Raw genomic sequence first — 26,011 nt, forward strand, 5'->3', positions numbered from 1 at the left:
TTACAGTTACTACTGAAAACATTTAATATAAGTGACCTAATTTGTTAATTGCAGCATTCTAGGAACTAAAAAGCCTCTTGATGAAAGTGAAAGAGGAGAGTGAAAAAGTTGGCTTAAAGCTCAACATTCAGAAAACGAAGATCATGGCATCTGGTCCCATCACTTCATGGGAAATAGATGGGGAAACAGTGGAAACAGTGTCAGACTTTATTTTGGGGGGCTCCAAAATCACTGCAGATGCTGACTGCAGCCATGAAATTAAAAGACGCTTACTCCTTAGAAGGAAAGTTATGACCAAACTAGATAGCATATTCAAAAGCAGAGACATTACTTTGCCAACAAAGGTCCATTTAGTCAAGGCTATGGTTTTTCCTGTGGTCATGTATGGATGTAGAAGCTGGACTGTGAAGAAAGCTGAGTGCCAAAGAATTGATGCTTTTGAACTGTGGTGTTGGAGAAGACTCTTGAGAGTCCCTTGGACTGCAAGGTGATCCAACCAGTCCATTCTAAAGGAGATCAGTCCTGGGTGTTGATTGGAAGGACTGATGCTAAAGCTGAAACTCCAGTGCTTTGGCCACCTCATGCGAAGAGTTGACTCATTGGAAAAGACTGAGGCTGGGAGGGATTGGGGGCAGGAGGAGACGGGGATGACAGAGGATGAGATAGCTGGATGGCATCACCGACTCAATTGATGTGAGTTTGGGTGAACTGCAGGAGTTGGTGATGGACAGGGAGGCCTGGTGTGCTGCAATTCATGGGGTCGCAAAGAGTCAGACACGACTGAGCAACTGAACTGAACTGAACTGAAATACTATATATGCAGGAACTGACAATTAGAGAAGCAAAATTATCTAATTGTATGCATTTTCTATTTTCAAAATTATTCAGGCCTCCTTAGAGAGAGGCCTCTCCTATTCATGCTGAAAATAACTAGTCCTTTATTCTTCTTTCTGTTGTTCATGTACTTACCCCATGGCCAGACATCATATTGTACTTTGATGTGATCATTACTTAATTTTCTACACCTTCCACCAGTAGCTCATGTCCTTGGTTAACTGTAGTCCTAAGTCTTGCTTTGAGTCTGGAGAAAGGATGCTCTCAAAAATTATCTACTGAACCACCCTTAATCTAGTATTTATTTTTAACTATTACAGTATATTCCTTTTCTATTTTATTTTCTTGTTCACCTAAGCTTTTTAAAGTGCAGGCATTATTTCTCTGATCCTCTTTCTGACTCTCTTTTATTCCTCAATTTACAACCCTACAGCTTCTTTAAATGATTTCTACTAAAACCAGTTGGGGAAGATCATCCACAATTACCCCCGTTATGTAAATTCCAATAGCTGCTACTCAAAACTCATTTTATCTGACTTTGAAGCAGTTGTCACTCTTGTTCTTTTCTATCTTTTGTTATTCTGGTTTTCTTGTATCAAGTTATAAAAATAGATACAAAATAGATAATACAGAAAAGTAAACATTAAAAGCATCACCAAAGATAATTCTCACTACCACTTTGAAGCAATCTTTTACCATTTTCTTTTTCTACTTGCACAGAATATGTCCTTTGCTAATTCTGAAAGATATGGGAATACCAGAACACCTGATCTGCCTCTTGAGAAATTTGTATGCAGGTCAGGAAGCAACAGTTAGAACTGGACGTGGAACAACAGACTGGTTCCAAATAGGAAAAGGAGTTCGTCAAGACTGTATATTGTCACCCTGTTTATTTAACTTATATGCAGAGTACATCATGAGAAACGCTGGACTGGAAGAAACACAAGCTGGAATCAAGATTGCCAGGAGAAATATCAATAACCTCAGATATGCAGATGACCACCCTTATGGCAGAAAGTGAAGAGGAACTCAAAAGCCTCTTGATGAAAGTGAAAGTGGAGAGTGAAAAAGTTGGCATAAAGCTCAACATTTAGAAAACAAAGATCATGGCATCCGGTCCCACCACTTCATGGGAAATACATGGGGAAACAGTGCAAACAGTGTCAGACTTTATTTGACTACAGATGGTGACTGCAGCCATAAAATTAAAAGACGCTTACTCCTTGGAAGGAAAGTTATGACCAACCTAGATAGCATATTCAAAAGCAGAGACATTACTTTGCCAACAAAGGTCCATCTAGTCAAGGCTATGGTTTTTCCTGTGGTCATATATGGATGTGAGAGTTGGACTGTGAAGAAGGCTGAGCACCGAAGAATTGATGCTTTTGAACTGTGGTGTTGGAGAAGACTCTTGAGAGTCCCTTGGACTGCAAGGAGATCCAACCAGTCCATTCTGAAGGAGATCAGCCCTGGAATTTCTTTGGAAGGAATGATGCTAAAGCTGAAACTCCAGTACTTTGGCCACCTCATGCGAAGCGTTGACTCATTGGAAAAGACTCTGATGCTGGGAGGGATTGGGGGCAGGAGGAGAAGGGGACGACAGAGGATGAGATGGCTGGATGGCATCACTGACTCGATGGACGTGAGTCTGAGTGAACTGCGGGAGTTGGTGATGGACAGGGAGGCCTGGCATGCTGCGATTCATGGGGTCGCAAAGAGTCAGACCCGACTGAGCGACTGATCTGATCTGATCTGAATACTCTACATTGGTAATTTTGCTAATTTCCAACTTCATAAACTCTCCTTCTTTCCCTGCCTTTATGGCTTGTAGTAGTTCGAAGGAAGGGCTTATATCAAAAGATAAATTCTCTCAAAAATATCTTCCATTGTAAAGGATGCACTCAGTTCTCCTCCCCTCTGTTTGGAAAAGTGCTACTCCTCTGTCCCAAGTTCCCTTATCACATGTATCATTTCATATTGAAATATTCTCTCCCCTGCTAGACAGTAAGCCATTTGTAATCAGGATCCAAGATATTAGAGAACAGTTAACATCCAAAAACACCTGCCTTGGCCAGGTACAATAATAACTGCTTGCATGAGCTGCCTCACAATGGGAGATCCTAATAAGAAATCAGAGTGCTGCTGTGGAAAACTGAGAGAATTTAGGAGGGGCCAAAAGGATGGAGAGACGCCAGCTCCTAATATGTCCTGTCAACCCCCCAGAAACCCTGAAGCTAAAACTCATCTTTTCTGAGATGCATGCACCACCAGGGACAAGCAAGAAGACTGGCCAGAGACAACTTGGAAAGCTAACCCCATTATCGTAAAACCTGAGACTGTGCCATATGGCAGAGCGGTTCTGGTTCTTCTGGGTTCCTTTTCCCCTGCTGTTCTCCACCTGGGGCTCCTTCCCAATAGACTTTTGCTTTGTCAGTATGTTTGTATCCTCAGACAATTCATTTCTAAGTGTTAGTCAAGAGTCTACTCTCAGGCCCTGAAAACAGTCCTCTTTCTGGTAACAAAAACTTATTAACCCTCATATGCTTAATTGAAAGCACCATGCCTATCACCGGAAGGAAAGCAATATATATTTTTTTCACTAATTGTTTTTAAAATCAAAGTCACTTGAAACAACCTAGGATTCTGAAATAATTTCAACAGATACATTGTTTTGGTAGTGAAAATGCAATTTACTATCTGGAGGAAAACCCTAAAATCCTTTTGAAACTGTTTCCAGGTGCACCTCAACCTTCTAATCCATTGCTTCTCTTTTAGAACCATGCTAAGGTGACATGTCTTACCAATGTTCACATGCTTATACCTCTAAAGCACAAGACCATAATGGTAACTTAGGTCACACATGTAGCTGTGTGTGTGTGTGTGTGTGTTTTAATTTCAATAATAATTTACTGTTGCCAATGTTTCTGTGAGTGCAGGGCTCGCTGATCTATTCCCCCAGCAACCTTGTTGTTTGGTATGATCCAACCACAATGGTCTTCATTTCTTGACCATCAAATTTCATTCAACATCATTCAACTTCCTATTCAGAGTTGCCCATCTGCTGTTTCCTTTGCTTGAAGGACTTTCCCACCTGTGTGTGTGTGTGTGCTCACTCAGTCATGTCTGATTCTTTGTGACCCCATAGGCTGTAGCTCATCAGGCCTCTCTGTCCATGGGATTTCCTAGGCCAGAATACTGGAGCAGGTTGCTATTTCTTACTTCAGGCAATCCTCCTTACCCAGAGATTGAACCTGTCTCTTGCATCTCCTGCATTGACAGGCAAATCCTTTACCACTGTGAACTATTACATTTTGCAGTGTTTGGATGAAATATCACCTCATGAGCAAGATCTTCCCTTATCGTCCCCCTTAGAACACTCATGTTTCTCTTTTTACCTAGAACTAAGTGAATACCTTGTCTGTATAATTTTTTTTTTTTTTATGTATCATCTGCCTCTCCCATTTTAATGAACGATCATAGGGACAAAAAGCATATATACATATATATATATATATATATTTACAATAGTGTTTGGAAAAAGAGCTTCTCAATAAATATTTTTAAATGAAAGAATTTCTGGTTTCACTTGAAGAGATCCTCAAATAATATCAAAGTTTCTCAACCTCACTACTGATGACATTTTGGGTCAGATAATTTTTTGTCAAGTGACCTGTAGGGATGGTTAGCAGCATTTCTAGCTTACATTCAACAGATACCAGTAGTAGTGACCAGTTGAGACAAACAAACATGTCTTAAGATATTGTTAAATATATTTTAGGGGACAAAACTGTCTGATTGAGAACAATTTTTACAGATCTACACAATAAATAAGCAATGAAGGACATGTGTGCTTTCGTCTGTTTCTGTTCCTTCCAAATGACTGTTTATCTCCTACAGACGTACCATAGTAGAAAATGTTGAACTTGGATTAACTTGCATGGAAGTTTAAGTTTTAACCCTACTTTTATAATATTAAACAATAATAAAAATAGAGCAGTACTTGCACACATTAACATAATTGAGCACATAAATACATTATTAGCCAGCCACTGAGTCAAGTACTTCATATACTTAAAATTATTTGGTCTTACCACTCCACGGGTTATGCACTACCATCCAGTTTTACTGAATGGCTCTGGAATGGCACCTTCTATTAACACGTCATTCAAATGGACCAACGTGAGAAAGCTTGCAAATGAAGAAGACAAAATTGGGCTCATGAGAATGACTCCATAGTCTGTCCTAAACTGTCTCATATGGCAGACACCAGTTAAGTCACTAACCCTCATGCAGTTACTGATTGCAAATGTCTGGCTTGAGTTTGATATAGCTGGAAAACACTTGATGAAAGAGGATATTTCAAAGATTTATGTGACAAAAGAATGTAAAACATCTGCATAAGTTTTATATTAATGATATGTTTAAAGGATAATATTGGGTTAAAATATATGATTAAAATTAATATGTTCTGCTTATTTTAATTTTTTAAGTATGGCTGATAGAAAATTTACAATTACATTTGTGGCACACATTCTTGGTTTACATTCTATTTTTATTAGGCAGTACTAGTTTGTTCTCTTTATTATTTCCACTCTGAACCTCCTTTACTTCTTCTACATATTGGATATGATAATAATAGCAATGTGTGTATACAAGTAACTTGTGAGTGTCAGTGATATGCTACATATGAGGGTCTTCATAACCTGTGGAACTCTCGCCAAACATTGGCTATTTAATGAAATGAGATGAGAAATTAAAAACTAGTTTTCCGCATGTTAGGTAACTTAGACTATCAAGTAACATTCTAATTGCCATGACTGAGTGTTCCCAATAGTAAGATATGGTTGCAAATATTCATAGGAGAAAAGATAATTGAGAAAATAAAAATCCATAAATTATATTTCCATTTATAATTTAAAAATAATGAGACAGGATACAGGATGCTCTAAAACTTCTTCTAACATAGTATGGTGTACATCTGGAGTTGGGCATGGATTTCAAACCACCTCTGCCATTACTTGCAGTTCATCCTTAATGTCTATAGCATTCATTTTCTCATTTGTAGAATGGAGATACTAACCTCAATGGGTTATGACAAAATAAAGTAGTAACTTGATGCATGAAATGGTGAAATGAAAACGCTATTCAGAAAACATGCTATGCTCTTTCATTACTATTATTTTATTATTATTACTATTACTATTATATCCTGGTTTGTGTAATATGCCTACCAGATACCAACCACAAAATCTGACTTAACAAAAGAAAACAACATAACCAGTGAATGAATAAATAAAGGTACTGTAGTAGAAGAAAAATGATACAGTGAATTTTACTGGGTATTTTCATCTGTTCAAATGTCTATTTTTTCCATTTAATTAGAATCTATTAACTTGTTTATAAAACACATAAATTTTAAATAGGCTGTGTATTTTGGACACATGTGCATATATGTTCTTGAGAATTGAAACTCTAATAATCCTGGAACTTCCCTGCTGGTCCAGTGGTTAAGAATCCACCTTCCAGTGCAGGTGACATGGGTTCAATCCTTGGTCAGGGGACTAAAATCCTGCATGACACAGGGAAACAAGCCCATGGGCCACAACTAGAGAGAAGCCTGCATGCCAAAATGAAATAGCCTATGTGCTGCAGCTAAGACTCGATGCAGCCAAATAAATAATTAACATTAAGAATAAAATGTAAAAAAAAATAAAATGTAATAATCCTTTTAATGGTCGTCTTCTACTCAAAATACTTTTCTCACAAATACTTTTGCTCATTGTGGACTGTGCAGCTAGTTACAGTTTGTTTTTCCGGATTTGTATTCTATTCTCTTGGTAAGAGGCTCATGCTAAAAGGTAGTCAGAAATGTAAAAAGTGAAAGTCAAGTTTTAGTGTACAGGCATGTCTTTAGAGCTGTTTTGAAAGAACTATAAAGATTTATTCTTGATTTTCCTTTCCCTGCCAATACTAACATTACCCTGAAGTTGAGGCCTGATAATTGGAGAACAGGATAAGCAGACCCTCTTCTCTCTGTGTTTTGGGTCAAATACCACAATAGCAATGGCTGAAGGACATGTAAATTAAATATCTAACAAAATATCATCAAAAATACATGAGTATATGATTAGTCCACTCTAGATTATTCTATATGAATTTTATAATCTTTCAACACACACGATTTTAAACAATTTGATTAAAATCATGCACTATTAATAATCAAAGTTAGATAAAACTGGTACAAGAAGAAAGGTGAAATGCTTCTAAAGAGTCAAAGCAACACGGTAATTCTTAGCCTATAATTCTTTCTGTGTAATGGTCTTTAGTATAAACATATAAATATCACGTAAAGCTATTGCTTTTTACATTTTAATATCTAAACACAAAGTTACATAAGGCAAAAAAAAAGCTATAATTGGGAGATCAATTTAGAAGTTTATATGCAGCAAATGTTAAAAATTAAAAACACAAATCATCCCAAAGCCTCTGTTTTATACCACATTTCCTAACAATGTGAGAATCCACCTTGAAACAAAGGGTCTTTTAGATTAACAGGAAATTGACCAAGTCTTGGCAAAGTCCTCTAAGACCCAATATCATCTGCTCTAGCTGCATGTTTTCTAAAAAATTTGTATAAAAGAGAATAAACAAATGTAATTATATGGTCAGATGTTAATGGTTCTTAACCTATTCCTGACCTGTTTCGAGAATTTGAAGGATTCATTTTAAACCACAAAATAAATCTATAAATAGATCAGAAATACAAACTGTTTTAGTAAGATTGCTATTCCAAACACCTGCAAGCCTAGCATAGTGATAGTAAATGGAAGTCTGATTAGTTTGTAAGTTTCTACCTATGTAGTTCTTTTTGGCTAGGTCTTTTTTTTTTTTTTTTTGGCTAAGTCTTTATAATATGAAAAATTAGATATTTTACTGAAAAATTTTATCCTCAAATTAGAATCCTCCTTATTAATTTCTAAGTAGAAATAAACACATTCATTGTAAAAGTATAACTTAGTTTGTTTGTTTTTTTTTTTTTAATAAAACATTTCCTTTGCTAACTGATAGAAATAGTTCTTAGATGATAACCATGGACATAGAACATATAGGTACATATAAATATATATGGAGAGAGTTTGTGATCATAGAGCCCTCTGTGTCTGAAAGAACTATGTTTGAAATGTTTGATTTTTATCTTTTAAAAACAATGAATTAATCAGAATATACATCTTTTTTCTTCATCCTTGTAGCACATTTCAATCTGTTTTAAAGGAAATGAATGACAGCTGCTTTTTTTTTTTTCTTTTTTTACTCTAAAGCTTTTGCCCTGCAGAAAGGCCGTTAAAGAAAGCTTACTCTGGGGGAAGCGCGGGGGATTGTCATTGACGTCCGTCAGCGTGATGTTGACCGTGGTGGTCCCTGATAAGCCTCCCATCTGGCCGCCCATGTCTTTGGCCTGGATTACCACCTGATATTGCTCCCTATTTTCTCTGTTCATGTTTGGTAAAGCAGTCCTTATGATACCTTGAAACAAAAAAAAAAAGAAAACTTCTATTACGGTCATTAAAATCTCAATTGTTATTTGATTAAGCTCACAAATTGCAAATCCAAAGTAGTGATTTTTGAAAGACAAAAATGATTTCTCCATTGCTTTTTATTGTCTACAGATTATAAAAATTATTCTTAGTAAAAATTTTCCAATTTGTGACATTCTTCTATTTTCTAAAGAATCTCATATATGCTACCTAGTGCCCTAAACCCAGATGGAAAAATATAAAAGCAGGTATATTCCCATTAGTTTGTGCAATCATTCAACTTCGAGTTCTTATACCTTTAACTGTGGCATCATCACTCTTCTGTGAGTATAATGTTCAGGTGTTGTTCCTTTTTTTTTTAACTTATAACGATCATAGAGATTATTAAATAAATAAACACTGATTCATGATTCCTGACCTGTTTCAGGCTCCACAGAGAAATATGGCTGCCCTTGAAGTATGCTGTAAATGACTCTGGCGCTGTTTCCATAGGAAGGGTCATCGGCATCTGTAGCTGTGACTTGCACCACAGAAGTACCTGAAGTATCCAAATTCAGCTTAGTTCTGCACAGTACCAGAAGGAGGAGCAAAAGCACTGGTTTTCATGGACGACTTGAATGATTTTTGGCTTTAATAATGACCTCTTAAAGAAACATTTGTATATAATTTAGATGAAAAAATATAGAGAGAGTTATTAGAGGTAAACTTTGAATTCAACAAGGTATTTTATTTAGCCAACAGGTGCATTTCATTTATGTAACAGATAATGCTGACAGTGTATCAGATTATAGTAAAGGCAGACACTTTAGAAATGCTCCGGTTTGATATTTAAATTCACTTTCACATAATAGATTTGTTTCATGTAAAGGGCATATCTAATCACAAAGGAATAAGTATGCTTTTCTTTCCCTCTCTCCACTAATTAACTATAAAAATAATTAACATCTGCTCCAGAATACAGTTTTATGAATAGATTAAATTCTAAATTTAGAAACAGTCCAAGATGATCCCAAGTCCCATGAACTATTAAAAGCTATTTAATAAAGTTCAAAATATATAAAAGGGCTTTATATTAAGGTGATTGCCAAAAGTCCTTGGGATTTAGTGAAGTAAATATTGAATAATAATCCCTGAACAATGCTTTTGAGAAAAGCAGTATGACATTTTCTATTATACTTGTTACAAGGAAAATATATCAGAATTACTTCATCAGTTAACTTCTCTTACATTTGAGAAATGAATATATTTTACTAAATCTGAATACGTATCTCTATAAATGTTATCATTGTTTCCTGATATTTACTTTTCTGTGGTTCTTTATTTAACAAAAACATGAAATCAGTCTTAATTTTCTTTGCCTACCAACAACTTCTATTTATTTATTGAAAAGCAAATTCTATTTTCTTGAATGTTATACTTCCAGTTTTTTCACACATTCTGTTTCACAGCTTTTGCAACTGAATTTTGTAATTCTGTATCCATTTGTCATTAGCTGTTAATTTTTAACTGGTTTATTTGAATAAGATATTTATATCACGAAAGTTTTATATATAATGGCTATAGTGAAATATTTTTAAAAATTTAATATGAAGTATAGTAGAAAATCTAATTAATTTCATTGTTCATGTCATTTAGGTAATACAAACTCTTTAGACAAATTACAATGAGAGTACACCTATAAAGACTCCAGATTACATTTATGGTGTTCTAAGTGTACTTATAACATATTTGGAGTCAGAATTTTACACAACTATTCTCCAAATACATGTGACAAACATTTGTGTCTTCATAGTTTTCTACTGAAGTTCAATGGCATTTTCTTGGATTTTTGAGGGAAGTGTCTATTTATTATATTGTAGAAATTTACAAACCCATAGGAGGTGAAAAATGCATTAATCTTTTTTCTGACTCATTTTTTATTCATAAAATTAAGTATGTATATGTACTCTTAGGAAATCAAACATGACTTCAGTTAATTGACCACAATAGTCTAAGAATTTCTTGATAAATATTTTTCATATATTTTGAATACCGCCATAAACATTGTAAATGAACTCACCTACAACCGACATTTCAGGAACACTCGCTGTATAAATTTCCTCTGGGAACGTTGGCTCATTGTCATTGATATCATGGATTTTGATCACAAACTCAGACTCTGGTTCTACCGGCCTCAAAGTTCTTCTGTTAATAGCTTGTGCACGTAGAGTATAAAAGGCCTTTTCTTCCCTATCAATTCTTCTTGTGGCATGAATGTCACCTGTTTTTTCATCAATAATAAAAAGAGTACCAGCTCCATCTCCAGATAAAATATATTTGAGGGATCCATCTCCTTTATCTTGGTCTGAATGAAGCTAGGGGAAACAAAAATGAGCATGTCCATGATAATGTCTAAAGGTACATAATGCAGAAAGAATTCAAAGAAGGTCTCTCAAGCCCCATCTTTGAATAATGGGGTCAGTTATCTTAGTTCTTGAAATGAGAGCTGAATAAGTATGATCACACTCATCTATATACTTTAAACAATAGGACTAGCCATTTCCATATCAGTGTGATTTTTATTCCAAATGGAAGAAAGTAATAAAATAAACCAAACACAGCTCCTTTCTTTGCTTAGCTTGGTATATAACCATTTCTGTAAGCAAATAACTCCTGACAAAGACATAAGTCATCAGTCTTGATATGCTGATGTAAACACTGCTGCTCTCATCTCTTGCTGTGAATGGAAAATCCTTTTACTCTCATATTACACACAGCATTTATCTCCTGTAAACTTATTATTAATTACTGTATTTCTGTTGGGGAATTCACAATATCTTAAGGACTGTAGGACAGGCAAAGTTGCATGACACAGCTCCTACATTAGGAAACTTACCCGTCATTCTTTGATTCATACAAAAAACAGCAGCTGCCCCAAGAAATATTTGTAGAGTTCAGAGCAAGAGTATGAATAGATGTCTATATAACACCAGTCTATAAATTTGAAAGATATAAATCAAGCTAACAAACAATTAAATAATATATGCTCTATCTAGCTTCCTACCCTGTCAAATCTATCTTCTTAACAAATGTAAACAAGTTTTATGCAGAAACAACGCAATACAGAGCAACAACACTGATCTTCCAGAATATAGTCATCACATCAAATAGCTTTACATGCATTCATATGGATTCAGCCCGGTGCACATCCCATTCCAGTCCTAATATTGTCCAGGAGCCCATGTATCATTTGGCATTCGCCCTGGAGAAGGCAATGGCACCCCACTCCAGTACTCTTGCCTGGAAAATCCCATGGCGGAGGAGCCTGATAGGCTGCAGTCCATGGGGTCGCAAAGAGTCAGACACGACTGAGCGACTTCACTTTCACTTTTCACTTTCATGCATTGGAGAAGGAAATGGCAACCCACTCCAGTGTTTTTGCCTGGAGAATCCCAGAGACTGTGGAGCCTGGTGGGCTGCCATCTATGGGGTCACACAGAGTCTGACACAACTGAAGTGACAGCAGCAGCAGCAGCAATTGCCCTGCAGTATCCATGGAGTATTGATTCCAGGATCCCAGTGGATGCCAAACTCTGAAGATTCTTGAATCCTGACATAAAATGGCACAGTGAAGTCCTGTGTGTATTAGTCACTCAGTCATGTCCATTTCTTTGCGACCCCATGGACTGTAGCCCATCATGCTTCCCTGTCCATGGAGTTCTCCAGGCAAGAATACTGCAGTGGGTTGCCATGCCCTCCTCCAGGGGATCTTCCTGACCCAGGGATTAAACCTGGGTCACATTCACTGAAGGCAGATTCTTTACCAACTGAGCCACCAGGGAAGCCCTCAGCCATCAGTATCTATAGGTTGAGCATCTGTGGATTCTACCACCCACGGATTGTGCACCATTTTTACCACCTGCGATTGGTTGAATCTCCCTGGTGGTTCAGATGGTAAATAATCTGCCTGGAATGCAAGAGACCTGGGTTTCACCCCTGGATTGGGAAGGTCCCTGGGAGAAGGGAATGGCTACCCACTCCAGCAGTCTTGCCTGGAGAATTCTGCGGACAGAGAAATCTGGTAGGATACAGTCCATGAGGTCATAAAAAGTCAGAAACGATTGACACTTTCACTTTTCACAGACACTGAGCTCACAGTTGTGGAGGGGTGACTGTATAGTTTTTAACAAATTCACACTAGACCGGCCTCAGGATTAAAGCTTCATATAATAATGGGTAAATCTGGCCTTTGGTAGCCTGACCTGGAGAAGGGACTCTTCAGGATCTAGAAGCAATTTAAGGATGTCTGGGGAGGGAATAATGAGTCCCAAGTACTTTGAGCATGGTCTGGAAATGGATGTGCCAGTTTCAGATACGAAAACTCCCTTTCTTGTCACAGAATTCTTCCCCTGAAGGTAGAGACTTAGCCATAAGATAAATAGAGCATGGCTCTGTAAAACACAAGGATTATAAGTTTTTGTCTAACTGTATCACCCAACCAATAAACATGTTTTTAATGCTATGATCATGGTTTGATTATTTACAGTAAGAGATTATCATTTAAATTTTTTATTTTGCTTTTTGTCTGGTAAGAAATAGAAAAAAATGTGCAGATTTTTAAAGTTTTGGTGAAGCATGTAGTATTGCTTAGACATCATCATGTCCATGTTGTCTTTTTTAAAATTGAAGTGTAGTTTTGGACTTCCCTGATAGCCTAGTTGGTAAAGAATCTGCCTGCAATGCAGGAAACCCCAGTTCAATTCCTGGCTTGGGAAGATCTGTTGAAGGAGGGATAGGCTACCCACTCCAGTATTCTTGGGCTTCCCTTGTGGCCCAGCTGGTAAAGAATCCGTCTGCAATGTGGGAGACGCAGGTTCGATCCCTGAGTTGAAAAAATCGCCTTGAGAAGAGACAGGCTACCCACTCCAGTATTCTGGCCTGGAGAATTCCATGGACTGTATAGTCCAAGGGGTGGCAAAGAGTCAGACACACTGAGTGACTTTCCCCTTCACTTTCATAGTGGATTTACAATATAGTTTTCACTTTCATAGTTGATTTACAATATGGTTAGTTTCAGATATACAGCAAATTAATTTGGTTATACATTATTTTTTATTGTTTTCTACTACAGGTTATTACGATATTGAATATAGTTTCCTGTATTAGACAGTAAGTCATTGTTGTTTATTTTATATATAGTAGTATGTATCTATTAATCCCATATATGTAATTTATTCCTCTCCCTCCTTCCTCTTTGGTTACAATAAGTTTTTTTTTTCCTATGTCTGTGAGTCTGTTTCTGCTTTGTAAATAAGTTTATTGGTTACACGTTTTTTTTTTTTTTAATACTTATATAAAATGTAGTCATTAAAAAGAATAGGCATACTTACCTGTAGCTTAGAGAAATAAAAATTAGAGACAATATCCTTCAATTATGCAAAATATTATAGAATTAGATATTTACCTAAATAGGTTTGATTTTTTCCCCTCTTTACTTAAACCAGCAAAAATTTTTATCTAATTACCTGTAGAAATATTATACTGATTATATTCTCTCTAAAGTAGAATATTTTCCCTTATTTGAAAGTTCATTTGCTTTATAGGCGCTTATGTCAAAGAACTTGCCTGTGAAAGTATTTTGAAGTGGACATCAAAATTGTTTAAATTAAACAAATATTTAATTCCTCCCCCCCACTATATTGCATTACTGGTTACTCTTTGGTTTATAAAAGCAGTTTATTTTTCAATTATTTGTAGTAATCATCACTTAGCCGTTAAATTTGGATCAAACTTAATTTTCCTGATTTCTGGGTAAAAACCTCATTATTACAGATATAACATAAAAAAAGAAAATTTCAAATGGATAGGTACTTTGGAGAAGAAGTTCTAGAAGTCAGGTAACAAATACTTTTTTACTGCATTTTTATCTATTCATAAACAACAAAGTAAGCTTGAGAAATAAGAAATATCTGTGTTTAACAAAACATCTCTCAGAAGTAACATATAACTGTGTTGTCCAGGGAAAAAAAGTCATGAGATTGAAACATTTTAGTAATTGAAAATGCACATAGTTGCTGGGAAACTTTCCAATCATATGAATGTGCAATACAGCTTCAATTTTCCAAATGACAGATATAAGAATTGCATATTTCTTGTTCTGTCTGGGAAACAAATAGTTCAAGATGAGATTATTGATATTATCAATCATTCCATCAGATAACTTTATGATGTCTTTTAGACATTTACAGTGTTTACTGTCTATTCATTCAACAATTTTAATTGAGAAATATTTAGCTACTCTCATAAGAATCAAGTCTTTCTAAAAGGAAATCAACAGTTTCATCCTAGTACTATGGGGGATTCAAACACAGTAATAGAAATTCACAGAGAATCCCTAAACTAGCTTATGGAAAAGAGTGGAGTTCCTTAAATATATATCACACAAGTCTCATGGTAAAGGAGTAGAGGTTTAAACCTGGGGATTTTTTTTTCTGCACTTTACAAATTTTATATCTCATAAAGAACATTGGATGAATATAGAACACAGATTCAGAGTGGAGATGGAAATAAGGCAAGATGGGAATCATTAAGACCAGTTCTGCTCTTCTAATCAGTTAGACATACAAAAAAGAAGTTGCTGGTATGGTGAGATTTTAATTTTTAGAAAGCTCAGTTTTGGAATATGAATCACAGCAGGATTCTTACCTTCACTTATACTACAGAGAGTGAAAATTAAATCTTGTAATTGGACCACATACTGGGGGAGTTTCCGTTGGATTAGAAAATTGAACATGATAGCTGGGAATCAAAGATGTCAGTTGGAAGCTGGACTGCTGGTTTCATAATTCAGAAATGAAAAGACTTCTTCACTCTCAAATGTAAGAGAAACAAATTAGATCTGTGGATTTATAAGTGTTGGTTTTAAGAAACTAGACATAATATATTTCTCTTGAACTCTAAGAACTTGCATAAAAGTAAAGAAAAAAACGTTCTTTTCTCACAGAAGGAAACAATGGAACACTAACACTAGACTAAAGGGACAAAATGACCATATTTGGGGGCTTTGCGTTAGTCTATGTTTATTGAAATATTATTTAAATAGACATATGTGAGAATTGGACAAGTAAAGAGATAAAACAGATACATGATATAAGGCAGAAAGATGCATTTCTACATGTCCTGAGACTTGGCAAGTTGCTTTTTACTCTAGATAAACCTAAGGGGAGATGAGAGTTAACTAGTAAAGGGTATGACGATGATGCTGATTTTCTAAAAGTTATAGAAAAGGACCAACGGACAAAGTTCTTTAATTATAGTCCTCTCCCTAAACTATTTTTTAGGCTTCTATTTTTTAAGCTTCTATTTATTACCGTAATTATTTCTTTTTTGCATTCCCTTCTCTTCTCTTCTTACCCTGCTGTTTGTCTCCCTCATTTCTTGTGTTTGTGATAGAAAATTTATTTTACATTCCAATTCACTTATTTTAATAAGCAAAGATCAGGAAAGATTTAATCTTTTATAATTGTAGTTTTCTCATTACTCTTACATTTTTTGGTTTAGATATTAGTTATCAGTACTTGGATTTATTAAACATTTAATTGAACAAAATCAGTTGTTTGTGTTATTGAGAAGAAAGATTATGGAAAAAGTGCCAAAGAACTTATAGCATCTACCCGGAAATAAATTTTATATTGATTTGACCTTGTGCTATTTTATTCTGTGAGATATTAAAGTTTCTTTAAACATAAAAAAAAAATGTCAGATTATTGAAGCTTTAGTTCCTCGGTAACACCTGTTCTCCAGTGTGAAACATTTGTGCCACAAATCTTTAAGAAGAATTTTATGTTAATACTGACCTTTTCTTTCCTTGAGGAAAGCCTATTAAAAATTCACAACCTGCTGTGTTACTTGTAAATTCACAAGTAGATAAAGGACATGGCAAGATACATGACAATTAATGAAAATAGAACAACTGATAGTGTGCTGCACATTTATAAGTCATTTTCCTATTATTTAACTTTCTAAATTTGGATGTGGTTATTATAACTCATTTGCTTATATTGATTAGTTTAATAATTAAAACTAAACAATCCATTGAATTTGAATAAATATTTTAGCAACAAATTATTTAATTAAAGGCTAGTAATTTTAAATGTGGCAGATTTCTGATAATTTTAAAACATTTCATGTAAAGCTTCATGTTCATTTTAAGATACTTGTCTAAAACAAAGTTTGTATGCTAAAAGGGGTCTTGTGGCTTATATAGATTAAGACCACCTTTACCATTAAGAGGAAGAAACTGAGATCCAATCAATTTTTGTCACATAGGAGTTAATTTAAGATTACACTCCAGGATGAGTACTTTGTTGGTGGAAATTTTACTTCTTAATATCAGTCATTTTTATTTTTCAGTTTTTCACATAAATTTGGAAATATAAAAGCAGTCAAAGTATTGGTCTATTAAGTACAGGGAATTTAATTTGTCACCAAAAGGATAACTAATAAAAAATTTTTCTCTTGTATTTTTCTCCTTGGCTAGAAGAAAAATGACCAAGTTTTAAAATGTAAAAAATTGTATCTATCAATCTGCCAGTAAAAGTCTGAGGAATTTATATTGTTAGGTGGGATTCTTCCTCATTCAGAATATTGATACATTTTTGGATATTGGTTATCGTTGGTATTTGGTTTGAGAAAATTAGAATTATACTTGAAGAATTATATTATGATTGTATTTATAGTGGTTAGACTGTTAATAGTTATTGAAGTGGCTTCTCAGGTGGCACAGTGGTAAAGAATCTGCCTGCCAGGAGATGCAAGAGATGAAGGTTAGATACCTGGGTTGGGTCCCTGGGGAAGGAAATGGCAGCCCACTCCAGTACTCTTGCATGGGAAATCCCATGGACAGAGGAACCTAGAAGGCTACAATCATGGGATTGCAAAGAGTTGGACATGACTGAGCACACACAGATGGACTAGTTATTGAAGGACACATTTTGATAAATGAATCAAAAGGATTATAAGAAGCACTATCTGAAGTTAACAATTTCTCATTTGTGTGTATTCATTAACTTCAAAATATCAGAAACTGTTGAATAGATTTTCTAATATACAGTGATAATTTTATGCCTGCTGTTCTTTCAAACAGCCAATATATTCTATATTTGTTTTTTAAAAAATTCAGCATGTGGCAAATATGCTATGCTATTCTGGTACCATCATCATTAGCATTTTGCTCTAATTGCTCTAGTGACTAACATAATAAAACATTTGATATTATAATATCAATGGAAGTTAAGGCACTGAATCAAGTAACTTTAAATTTGCATCCAATTAAAAAAGATAATGAAGATGGTCTCATACCAGAATGCAGCTGAAAGCATACTACAGCAAATGGAATCTGGCCAGAAATAAATAGGTAGTTACTCATTTTGTTGAAAGTAGGGGAAAAAGGGGTGAGAGAGGTTGCAAATCTTGAGTGTGCAAAGTTTACAGAGTAAAATTGAACATTATTTTCCTATTAATGATACAGAAAAATATACATAATTTTTTTATGAATCCCAATGAAACAATTTTTCCTCCAAAAAATAGAAATGGGGATGAGAAGTAAAGCTTATCAATGGAATGGATTGCAAAACCAAAAACGATAGTTTAAAAATAGCCCACACAGATGACTCAGATTAATAAACACTTTTCTGAACAATTTCTCTCTGGGACCAGAAGCAAGTACAGAGGATTAAGTGATTGATAGACAATGTTGTCTAAATAATTTAGGATCCGGAAAAAACTTAAGTGGTTGTCATCCGAATTTGACAGAGTCTCTAGAGAGCTCCTTCAAATGTACAAACTCCAGGGGTTGCCCACATTCAAAAACCAGAGATTCCTCTTCCCATTTGGTCTTTTGAGAGTTCAGCCTACTGAAAATTGGCTTTGTGCTTTTGGGCCACCTTAACTGGTAAATTCAGTTTAGGATTATCTTACATTTTGGAGGTCTTTCTTAGAAGTTGTTGGGAATTACTCAAGACCCTGCAGCAGGTCGGACTTCTTAGCATAAATTCTAGAAGACATCTCCTGCAAGGAATGCTGCCAATTCATGGTCACACAGTGTCTCAACTTATACATTTCTTTCCCAGTACTGTGAAGATACCAAGCTTTCATTGAAGGCATTTATTTAAGTTTTCTGTAAACATAGTTTTCTAGGGCATTATCTGCTTCACAATCTTAAATGGTATGCATAACCCACAGTAGACATGTTCTTTCCTAATTATGTATTAGTTTTCCTCTCCAAAGAGAGTTATTGGGGAAATATTTCAGAGAAAGTTTATATTCTTTCAGAAGCCTGGCATCGTCTGTCTTACTGTTTTGAAAATCACTAAATTATGCAAAGTATTCCCTTGTGGTGTGAAAATGACATTGAACATTTCACACCATATTTTTCTCCACAACTTGGAAGTCTTCTTAAGCATCTTAGACTTGTAATAAGGGAATATATGTAAATAATGTCTAACCAGGTGGTGCAAGTGGTAAAGAATCTGCCTACCAGTGCAGGAGACACAAGAGATGCGGGTTGGATCCCTGGGTCAAGAAGATCCACTGCAGTAGGAAATGGCAACTCACTCCAGAATTCTTAACTTGAAAATTTCATGGGCACAGGAGCCTGGAGGGTTACAGTCCATGGAGCCACAAAGAGTCAGACACAACTGAGCGACTGAGCACACACAGTGAGCACAAATACATGTCTAAAAAGATTCAGTTCAGTTCAGTGGCTCAGTCATGTCCGACTCTTTGTGACCCCATGAATCACAGCACGCCAGGCCTCCCTGTCCCATCACCAACTCCCGGAGTTCACCCAGACTCATGTCCATCGAGTCAGTGATGTCACCCAGCCATCTCATCCTCTGTCGTATGTGCAAAATACTTAAAACCAAGAGATCCATTTTTGATTAATAAGGTCTACAGAAATCAGAGAAGAAATAATGAAGAGTGATCATCTCTTCTTAATGAGTGACACAGGCAGCTGATAATCTTTCCTTCCTCCTCTTAATCAAGAAAGATACAATGATATGAAGGGAAGGAGAGGGCTAGAGATACGTATTCACAGAAGGAGTGTATTTAAATAATTATTTCTTGAAGTGGATTGAACTAAACTAAATTAAAGAGACTAATGAGAATTCTCTGTGTGCCATTTTATGACTTACAAGTTTTGGAGGCTTTGCAACAGAGGCAGTATTTGAAGCTGTTGGATTTGTAAGGCTTGTAAAGCTGCTTTTATCTTGAAAATTATAGAGTGATAAGTACATAATTGGATGCCCAAAGGAGAAGGACCAGGCAACTACCTGCTGTCTCTATGGGCTATGGGCAAGGAGGGGAAAATGAAAAGGGGTTTGGATCTTTACAGTCGTTGCATTTTTAAAAGTACTGACTGAAATGACTAAAATAGAAATCCGAAAAAGGGCTATGAATGCTATCGTAATCCCCCTCCCTCACAAATCTGTTTGTTCACGTCTGTGTGTGTCTGTGTACATAAAATACAAAAGCAATGTGATGTGCAGAATCAGGAGTTATGAATATGGCCCTAGACCACTAAATTAAAACCTTAAATTCTAGGTATTGAAATGTAAGGAAAAGAACAGATGAAAAATGGAAATTGAGAAAAGAATCAAAAAAAGAGCTTTCTAAACCAAAAATACAATATCTGACATTCATAAATCTATAGTTTTTATAGCAGATTGGGTTAGTAAAACATAAGATTAGTGTTTTGGAAGGTAAAAAGAGATTGTCAGCTTAGAGTTAGGTATATAAATAATGCAAACCTGAAATGAAGAAAGAAAAAATCATGAGAAAAAATTAGGATCATTGGATGCTTGTGAAATAAACTCAAAATGTACAACACACATGAAATTGGATATCTAGGAAAAAAGAAAGGAGAATGAAATGAAATTATATTTGAAGGAAAAAACTGGGTAAGAATTTCTAAAAACTGTTGAGAGATACCAAGAAGCAGATTCAGTAAGATCTGAGAAACTCTGAAAGAGTAAATAAAAGTAAAGTGTCAGTCGCTAAGTCATGTTTGAATCTTTGTGATCCCATGGACTGTAGCTGCCAGACTCCTCTTCTGTAGAATTCTCCAGGCAAGAATACTGGAGTGGGTTGCCATTCCCTTCTCCAGGGGATCTTTCCAACCCAGGGACTGAACCCAGGTCTCCTGCATTGCAGGCAGATTCTTTACTGACTGAGCCACCAGGGAAGCTCAAATAAAAGTAAAACAACAAATAATCCCATTATAGTCACATTTTTGAAATTTGATAACATAAAGAAAACTAAAAGTTTTCAGGAGCAAGAAAAATACGTTAACTTCAAAGCAGCAAGTATTAGTCTAATTGCCTGTTTCCGAAAAGATATGATGGAAGTCAAAACATGATGGAACAACATCTTACCGAAAATAATGAGCTACCTGAAATTCTACACTGTGCAGAAATAGGCTTCTTAAAGAAAGGTGAAATAAATGTGTTTTTGGACAAAAACTAAGGGTATTTACCCCAATAGGCATTCAGTTCAAGGAATGTTAAACTGAAGTTTCTACAGAAGAAAACAACATCAAATAAAACTTGTGAAGGGAATGACAACATCAGAACTGCAATTATGTGGTAAATATAAATAACAAATGAATATACAAAACAATCATACTATCTTTGGATACTGGAATAAAGTATATAATGGTAACGTAATAGAAATGAAGAGGGAATAAAAATTCAAAGAATTCTAAGTTTAAACTGGTTTGTGAAAATACATTGAAATGTGCAGTATTGATATACATATTTTCCTATGATTATTATTCCTCAGTTCAAAGTTAGCATAATTTATCTTGATATCTTCCTACCTTCCCTCTGACCCCACCAGCTTCACCCACCAAAAACACTTGGCTTTTAAGTCTGGCTATAACTCCCAAAGGAAATGGATGCCAATATAATGGAATATAAAGAAAAATAGAGAATAATAAAGCAAAAAGTGAGCACTAGGGTTCCATAAATGTCAATATTTTGCAAATTTATGTTGGATTCTTTTTGCTTTAAGAAGGAAAATAAAATTAAAATAAACTGTAATTCATCAGTTGAAGCCTTCTCTGTTCTTTCATTCCTTTCCTCACACCTTCATACATATAATCATCTTGAAGTTTATGTGCATCTTTTCCTTCCATATATTATATTTTTGCAAAGTGAGTAATAGTACTTGTCCCAAACTGAATGTTTAATCTTCATCTTTCCCACAAATCAACTCTTCTCATTTTAGTAAACGGCATGATTATCTAGCCAGGTTTTCAAACTAAAATCCTAGAGGCCATTGATTTATTTCCCCCAATTCTACCCATGTATTCCATAAGCAAATCTTTTTGGACTGCAAATATATCTCCAACTGCTTCTCACAGCCCCCACACTGCCATTCCAATACAAGTCACTATAACCTGTCACTAAATTGTGCACCTAGCCTCCACAGCTCTAGCTCCATCTTTCTATGGTTACTCTCCACCCACTAACGAGAGGCATCATTTAAAAATACAAGTCAGTACATGCCATAACTGCTCAAAATCCACCCATGGTTTCTCATCACACTTAGAACAAAGTCTAAATGCCTTACCATCATTCACAACATTCATCGTGACGTAGTCCTGGCCTGTCATGCTGGCCTCAACTCTTTCCATTTTTCCCTTTAACTACTTGAAATCACATTGACCTTCCTGTTTCTTGAACATGCTGAGTTTATTCCATCTCCTGTTTTAACACTTGCTATTCCTTTGAATGAGACACACTTTCTCACTTAATTTTCATAGGTGATTTTATGTATCTCTTTTGTGCTTTGATACCTTTTTTATCCTTTTGTTCCTCTTGCTCTGTCATTTTCTTCTCAATTTGTAACAAATTCTTTATACACTTGAATATTAATAGCTTCTTGGTTATATAATTGCAAGTTTCTTCTTTTAGTCTGGGAAGTTTCTTTTAACACTGGAAGTAGTTCCTTTTGTCTTAGAGAGTACTTAATTTCAACATACTTAAATTCATCAATAATTTATTTTATAGTTATTCCTTTTTGTATCTTATTCAAGAAATATTTCCTAACCAAAACTCATACTTATGTTTTCATATAATCTCTTTGCTTTTAATATTTTTAAAGCTTTTTCTTTGACATGTAGCTCACTTTTACCATCTGGATATTATGTTGTGTGTGTGTTTGTGTGGTGTTAGGAATAGATCTAATTTTTTTTCCTAAGGATTTAAAATACACATTTATTAAACCACAGATTTTAATTCCAACTCATCAAAAATTTTTTTGTGTGCTTAGTTACTTACTTGTGTCTGACACTTTGTGACCCCATGGACTGTAGCCCTCCAGGGTCCTCTGTTCATGGGATTCTCCAGGCAAGAATACTGGAGTGGGTTGCCATTCCCTTCTCCAGAAGATCTTCCCAACCCAGGGATTGAACCTGGGTCTCCTGCATTGCAGGTATATTCTTTACCATCTTAGCCACCAGAAGGAAGCCCTTCTGTATAAGCACAGATATGCTTTATCATTTTTTAAAAAATTTTAACCATTATGTAAACAGCCAAGGCTACACTCATGCTGCATCAGGCTGCTGATGGTGACTACCTCCCAGCTGAAGACCATCATAGAGCAGGGTCCCAGCTCACCTCCTCCAGTTACCTGATGCTACAGACTTGCATGGGCTAGGTGCTCATCTTCCTCCTCAAGTAAACGTCAACAACCCCCCCAAGCACGCCAAGCTGGACTTTCTCAGCAACCTGGCCACCAGTCTGATCTTCAGCATCATCCTAGTCAACTTTCCTTCATGGCCTTTGGCATCCAGAAGCCAGTGATGGTGCCCCTGAATCATTCTGAACCACAGACATCCAGCCTGAGGAGCTGCCTTGCCCCTGAGGCCCACCTCCTCTGACTCTTCAAACTGCCAGAACCAGGCAGATCCCTACTGGACTACTTCCCAGGATGAGCCACACATGGCCACCCACATGGGGCAGCACAGGCCCGCTCCGCACCTTGGCTGTTCCTCCTAGACTGTGAGGCAGTGAGGCTCAGAGGCAGGACTGGAAAGCCCCCAGGAAGTGTTGTAGCCACTCATAGACATGCTGCTGGCCCAAGGATGGGTCTCCAGAGGTCACAGCTGGTCTGCACCTCAGAACATTTCCAGGAGGACAAGAAACAAAATTTTCTATATAACCAGGGGCATGTTTTTGATCCCTCTATTTTGTTCCATCTGGCACCAATATAATATTATTACTATTAATTGAATATTCACTCAATTTCTGAAGCTTTGCAAATGACTGCTAATATCAATTTAAATAAGTACCCTTCCTTATCTGTCTTTTAAAAAATTGTCTTGGGGGTTCTTGGTCCTTAACCATATGTAGTTTTACATCAGCAGGTTACTTTCTATTAAAAAGCAGAACAAATAATACAGAACCAAAATCTTGCTAAAAAATTTATTGGTATTCCAGTGAATTTATAGATTAAATTGAAGAAAGTATCACTTTAAACATAAACTCTTCCTAGTCTCAAAAATTGTGTGCATCTCCAAAGCCTTAGCTTAATCTTAGAAATACCTGATGAGATTTTTAAAAGCCCAAATGCCTATACCATAACCTAAGTCAATTAAACAAAATTTTCTGGGACCTTCCTATGGGTCCTGAAGTTAACATAGCATACTTCAACTTCTTTAGATACTTGGGGGCCTATAATTAGCACCCTAATCTCTGATTGCTGATGTTTTAAGTGTTTTAAGACCTTATGGAAACTATAAGTGCATATCCACAGTGGTTTCATGTTTCCTGTTGACATATTGCATACTTTGGAAAGATTTAGGTATTTTATAATGACATATTCTATGCAGAAACTCTGAAGCATAAATTCTATCAAATATGTGAATAAATCATTCTTCAGCTGGTATATAAGAGAACTCCTTGCCCCCACCATAACACACCAGGAAAAATGGACCCACGTTAGCCTCAGTTGTAAAGAATCTACCTGACAGCGAAGGAGATGCAAAGGATATGGGTTCGATCCCTGGATGGGGAAAATCCCCTGAAATAGGAAATGGCAACCCATCCCAGTATTCTTGCCTGGAAAATTCCATGGACAGAGGAACCTGGTGAGCTACAGTCCATGGGGTCGCAAAGAGTCGGACATGACTGAGTGACTGAGCGTGCACACATGAAGACCCTCAGAATTTTCCCAGCTTCTTAAATATGCTGAGTGGAGGTGAACTGTACTCAGCTTTTGGAGCTTCACTTATGTCTGCTGTTTATTAAAAACAATCAGCTTAAAATAATATGCCAAGGAGGCATATTTTGGGGTGGTGTATTTTGTTCCTATTCAGTTGCCTTCTAAAACTCAACTTTCATTTCCTTTAAATGAAATGTATGTGACACTAACCTTCAAATGTATATATTTAACTCAATCCTCTCAACTTCATCTCTAAATATGCATCTGTCTTCAATAGGATGTCTCATTGACATTTCACATTTAACAGATCCAAAATTACATTCTTGCTTCCCTTCTGTTCCATCAAAATAACAAAAACTAACACACAATTCCATTACTCCCTTAAAGAAAAAAAAAAATATATATATACAGATATATATCTGCATTTATTAAGGACATATAGATGCTGTTCAGCATAATTTTATATTTTGTTGTGATATCCAGCTCACTTTTTCCATCTGAATTTGTAGAACTCTGTTTGATCTCTAGTGATCTAAGGGCACTAGTTGAACTAATTCATAAAGCCTTCTGAACTAAACTTCGATGGGTATAATACTGTTATCCATGAAGGACAGACATGAGATTGAGATATGGAGCATTTAGAGGCTCACCCCAAGACTCCTTGATCAATTTTGTCTGTCCCTCTACCCCGAATGAAATAAGTTACATAAATTTTTAGGAGTAATTGGTTACTGCAGCAAATTTTTTTTTTAAGTTTTTATTGTATATTGAACTATAGCCAATTAACAGTGCTGTGAGTTTCTGGTGGACAGCAAAGGGACTCAGTCATACATATATGTGTATCCATTCTCCCCCAAACTCCCCTCCTATCCAAGCTGCCACATAATATTGAGCAGAGTTCCCCACAGCCAATGGATTCTTCATTTTGCTACCCTTGCTAAACCTCCAATACCCTCATCCCACATGGAGCCAATTTCCTGAGTATCAGAGGTATTAAACCCCTTTGAAGCCTTAAAATTAAAATTATCCATACCCCTCACTCTCGGCTTACCTAATTTTGACAAACCTTTTCATCTTTACTGCCATGAAAATAATGGAATTGCGGCGGGTGTTTTCGGACAAACTTCTGCCTCTCAGATACACCCTATAACATATTTCTCATGCCAATTAGACCCTGTGGCATCTGGTGTCCAAACATTATTTCCAAAGGGGTTAATCCATGTCACCTACTTGGAACATTTTGGAACTTTATAAGGGTCAGGGGTAATGCTTCTGGTCTTTTGTCCAGTTTCTTAACAGATTTTTCCTAAAGTCCTTTTTATGCCTACTGGCATCACTAAACCTTCTATTATTAGGTTAAGGTGACACTGTGGGAATTTACATGAACATTCTGATACTAGGACTAGCTCAATACAAGAACTAACTAGTAACTTGGA

At 35.9% G+C, this 26,011-nt stretch overlaps 1 protein-coding gene across 2 annotated transcripts in view; it reads right to left on the minus strand.

Moving 5' to 3' along the window:
- Window positions 1-26,011, minus strand: part of CDH10 (cadherin 10, type 2 (T2-cadherin)) — a 188,685-nt gene that overhangs the window by 42,574 nt on the left and 120,100 nt on the right. For both annotated transcript variants that reach the window (XM_010832136.1, XM_010832135.1), the window contains exons 3-5: window positions 10,429-10,723; window positions 8,788-8,907; window positions 8,191-8,358 (exon numbers count right to left, since the gene is read on the minus strand). In XM_010832136.1, the coding sequence (XP_010830438.1) occupies window positions 8,191-8,358; window positions 8,788-8,907; window positions 10,429-10,723 (583 nt within the window). The remainder of the gene's footprint in view (window positions 1-8,190; window positions 8,359-8,787; window positions 8,908-10,428; window positions 10,724-26,011) is intronic.

Source organism: Bison bison, unplaced genomic scaffold (genome assembly GCF_000754665.1).
Source record: "Bison bison bison isolate TAMUID 2011002044 unplaced genomic scaffold, Bison_UMD1.0 scf7180017864538, whole genome shotgun sequence".
In the NCBI taxonomy this organism is placed as follows: Eukaryota; Metazoa; Chordata; class Mammalia; order Artiodactyla; family Bovidae; genus Bison; species Bison bison.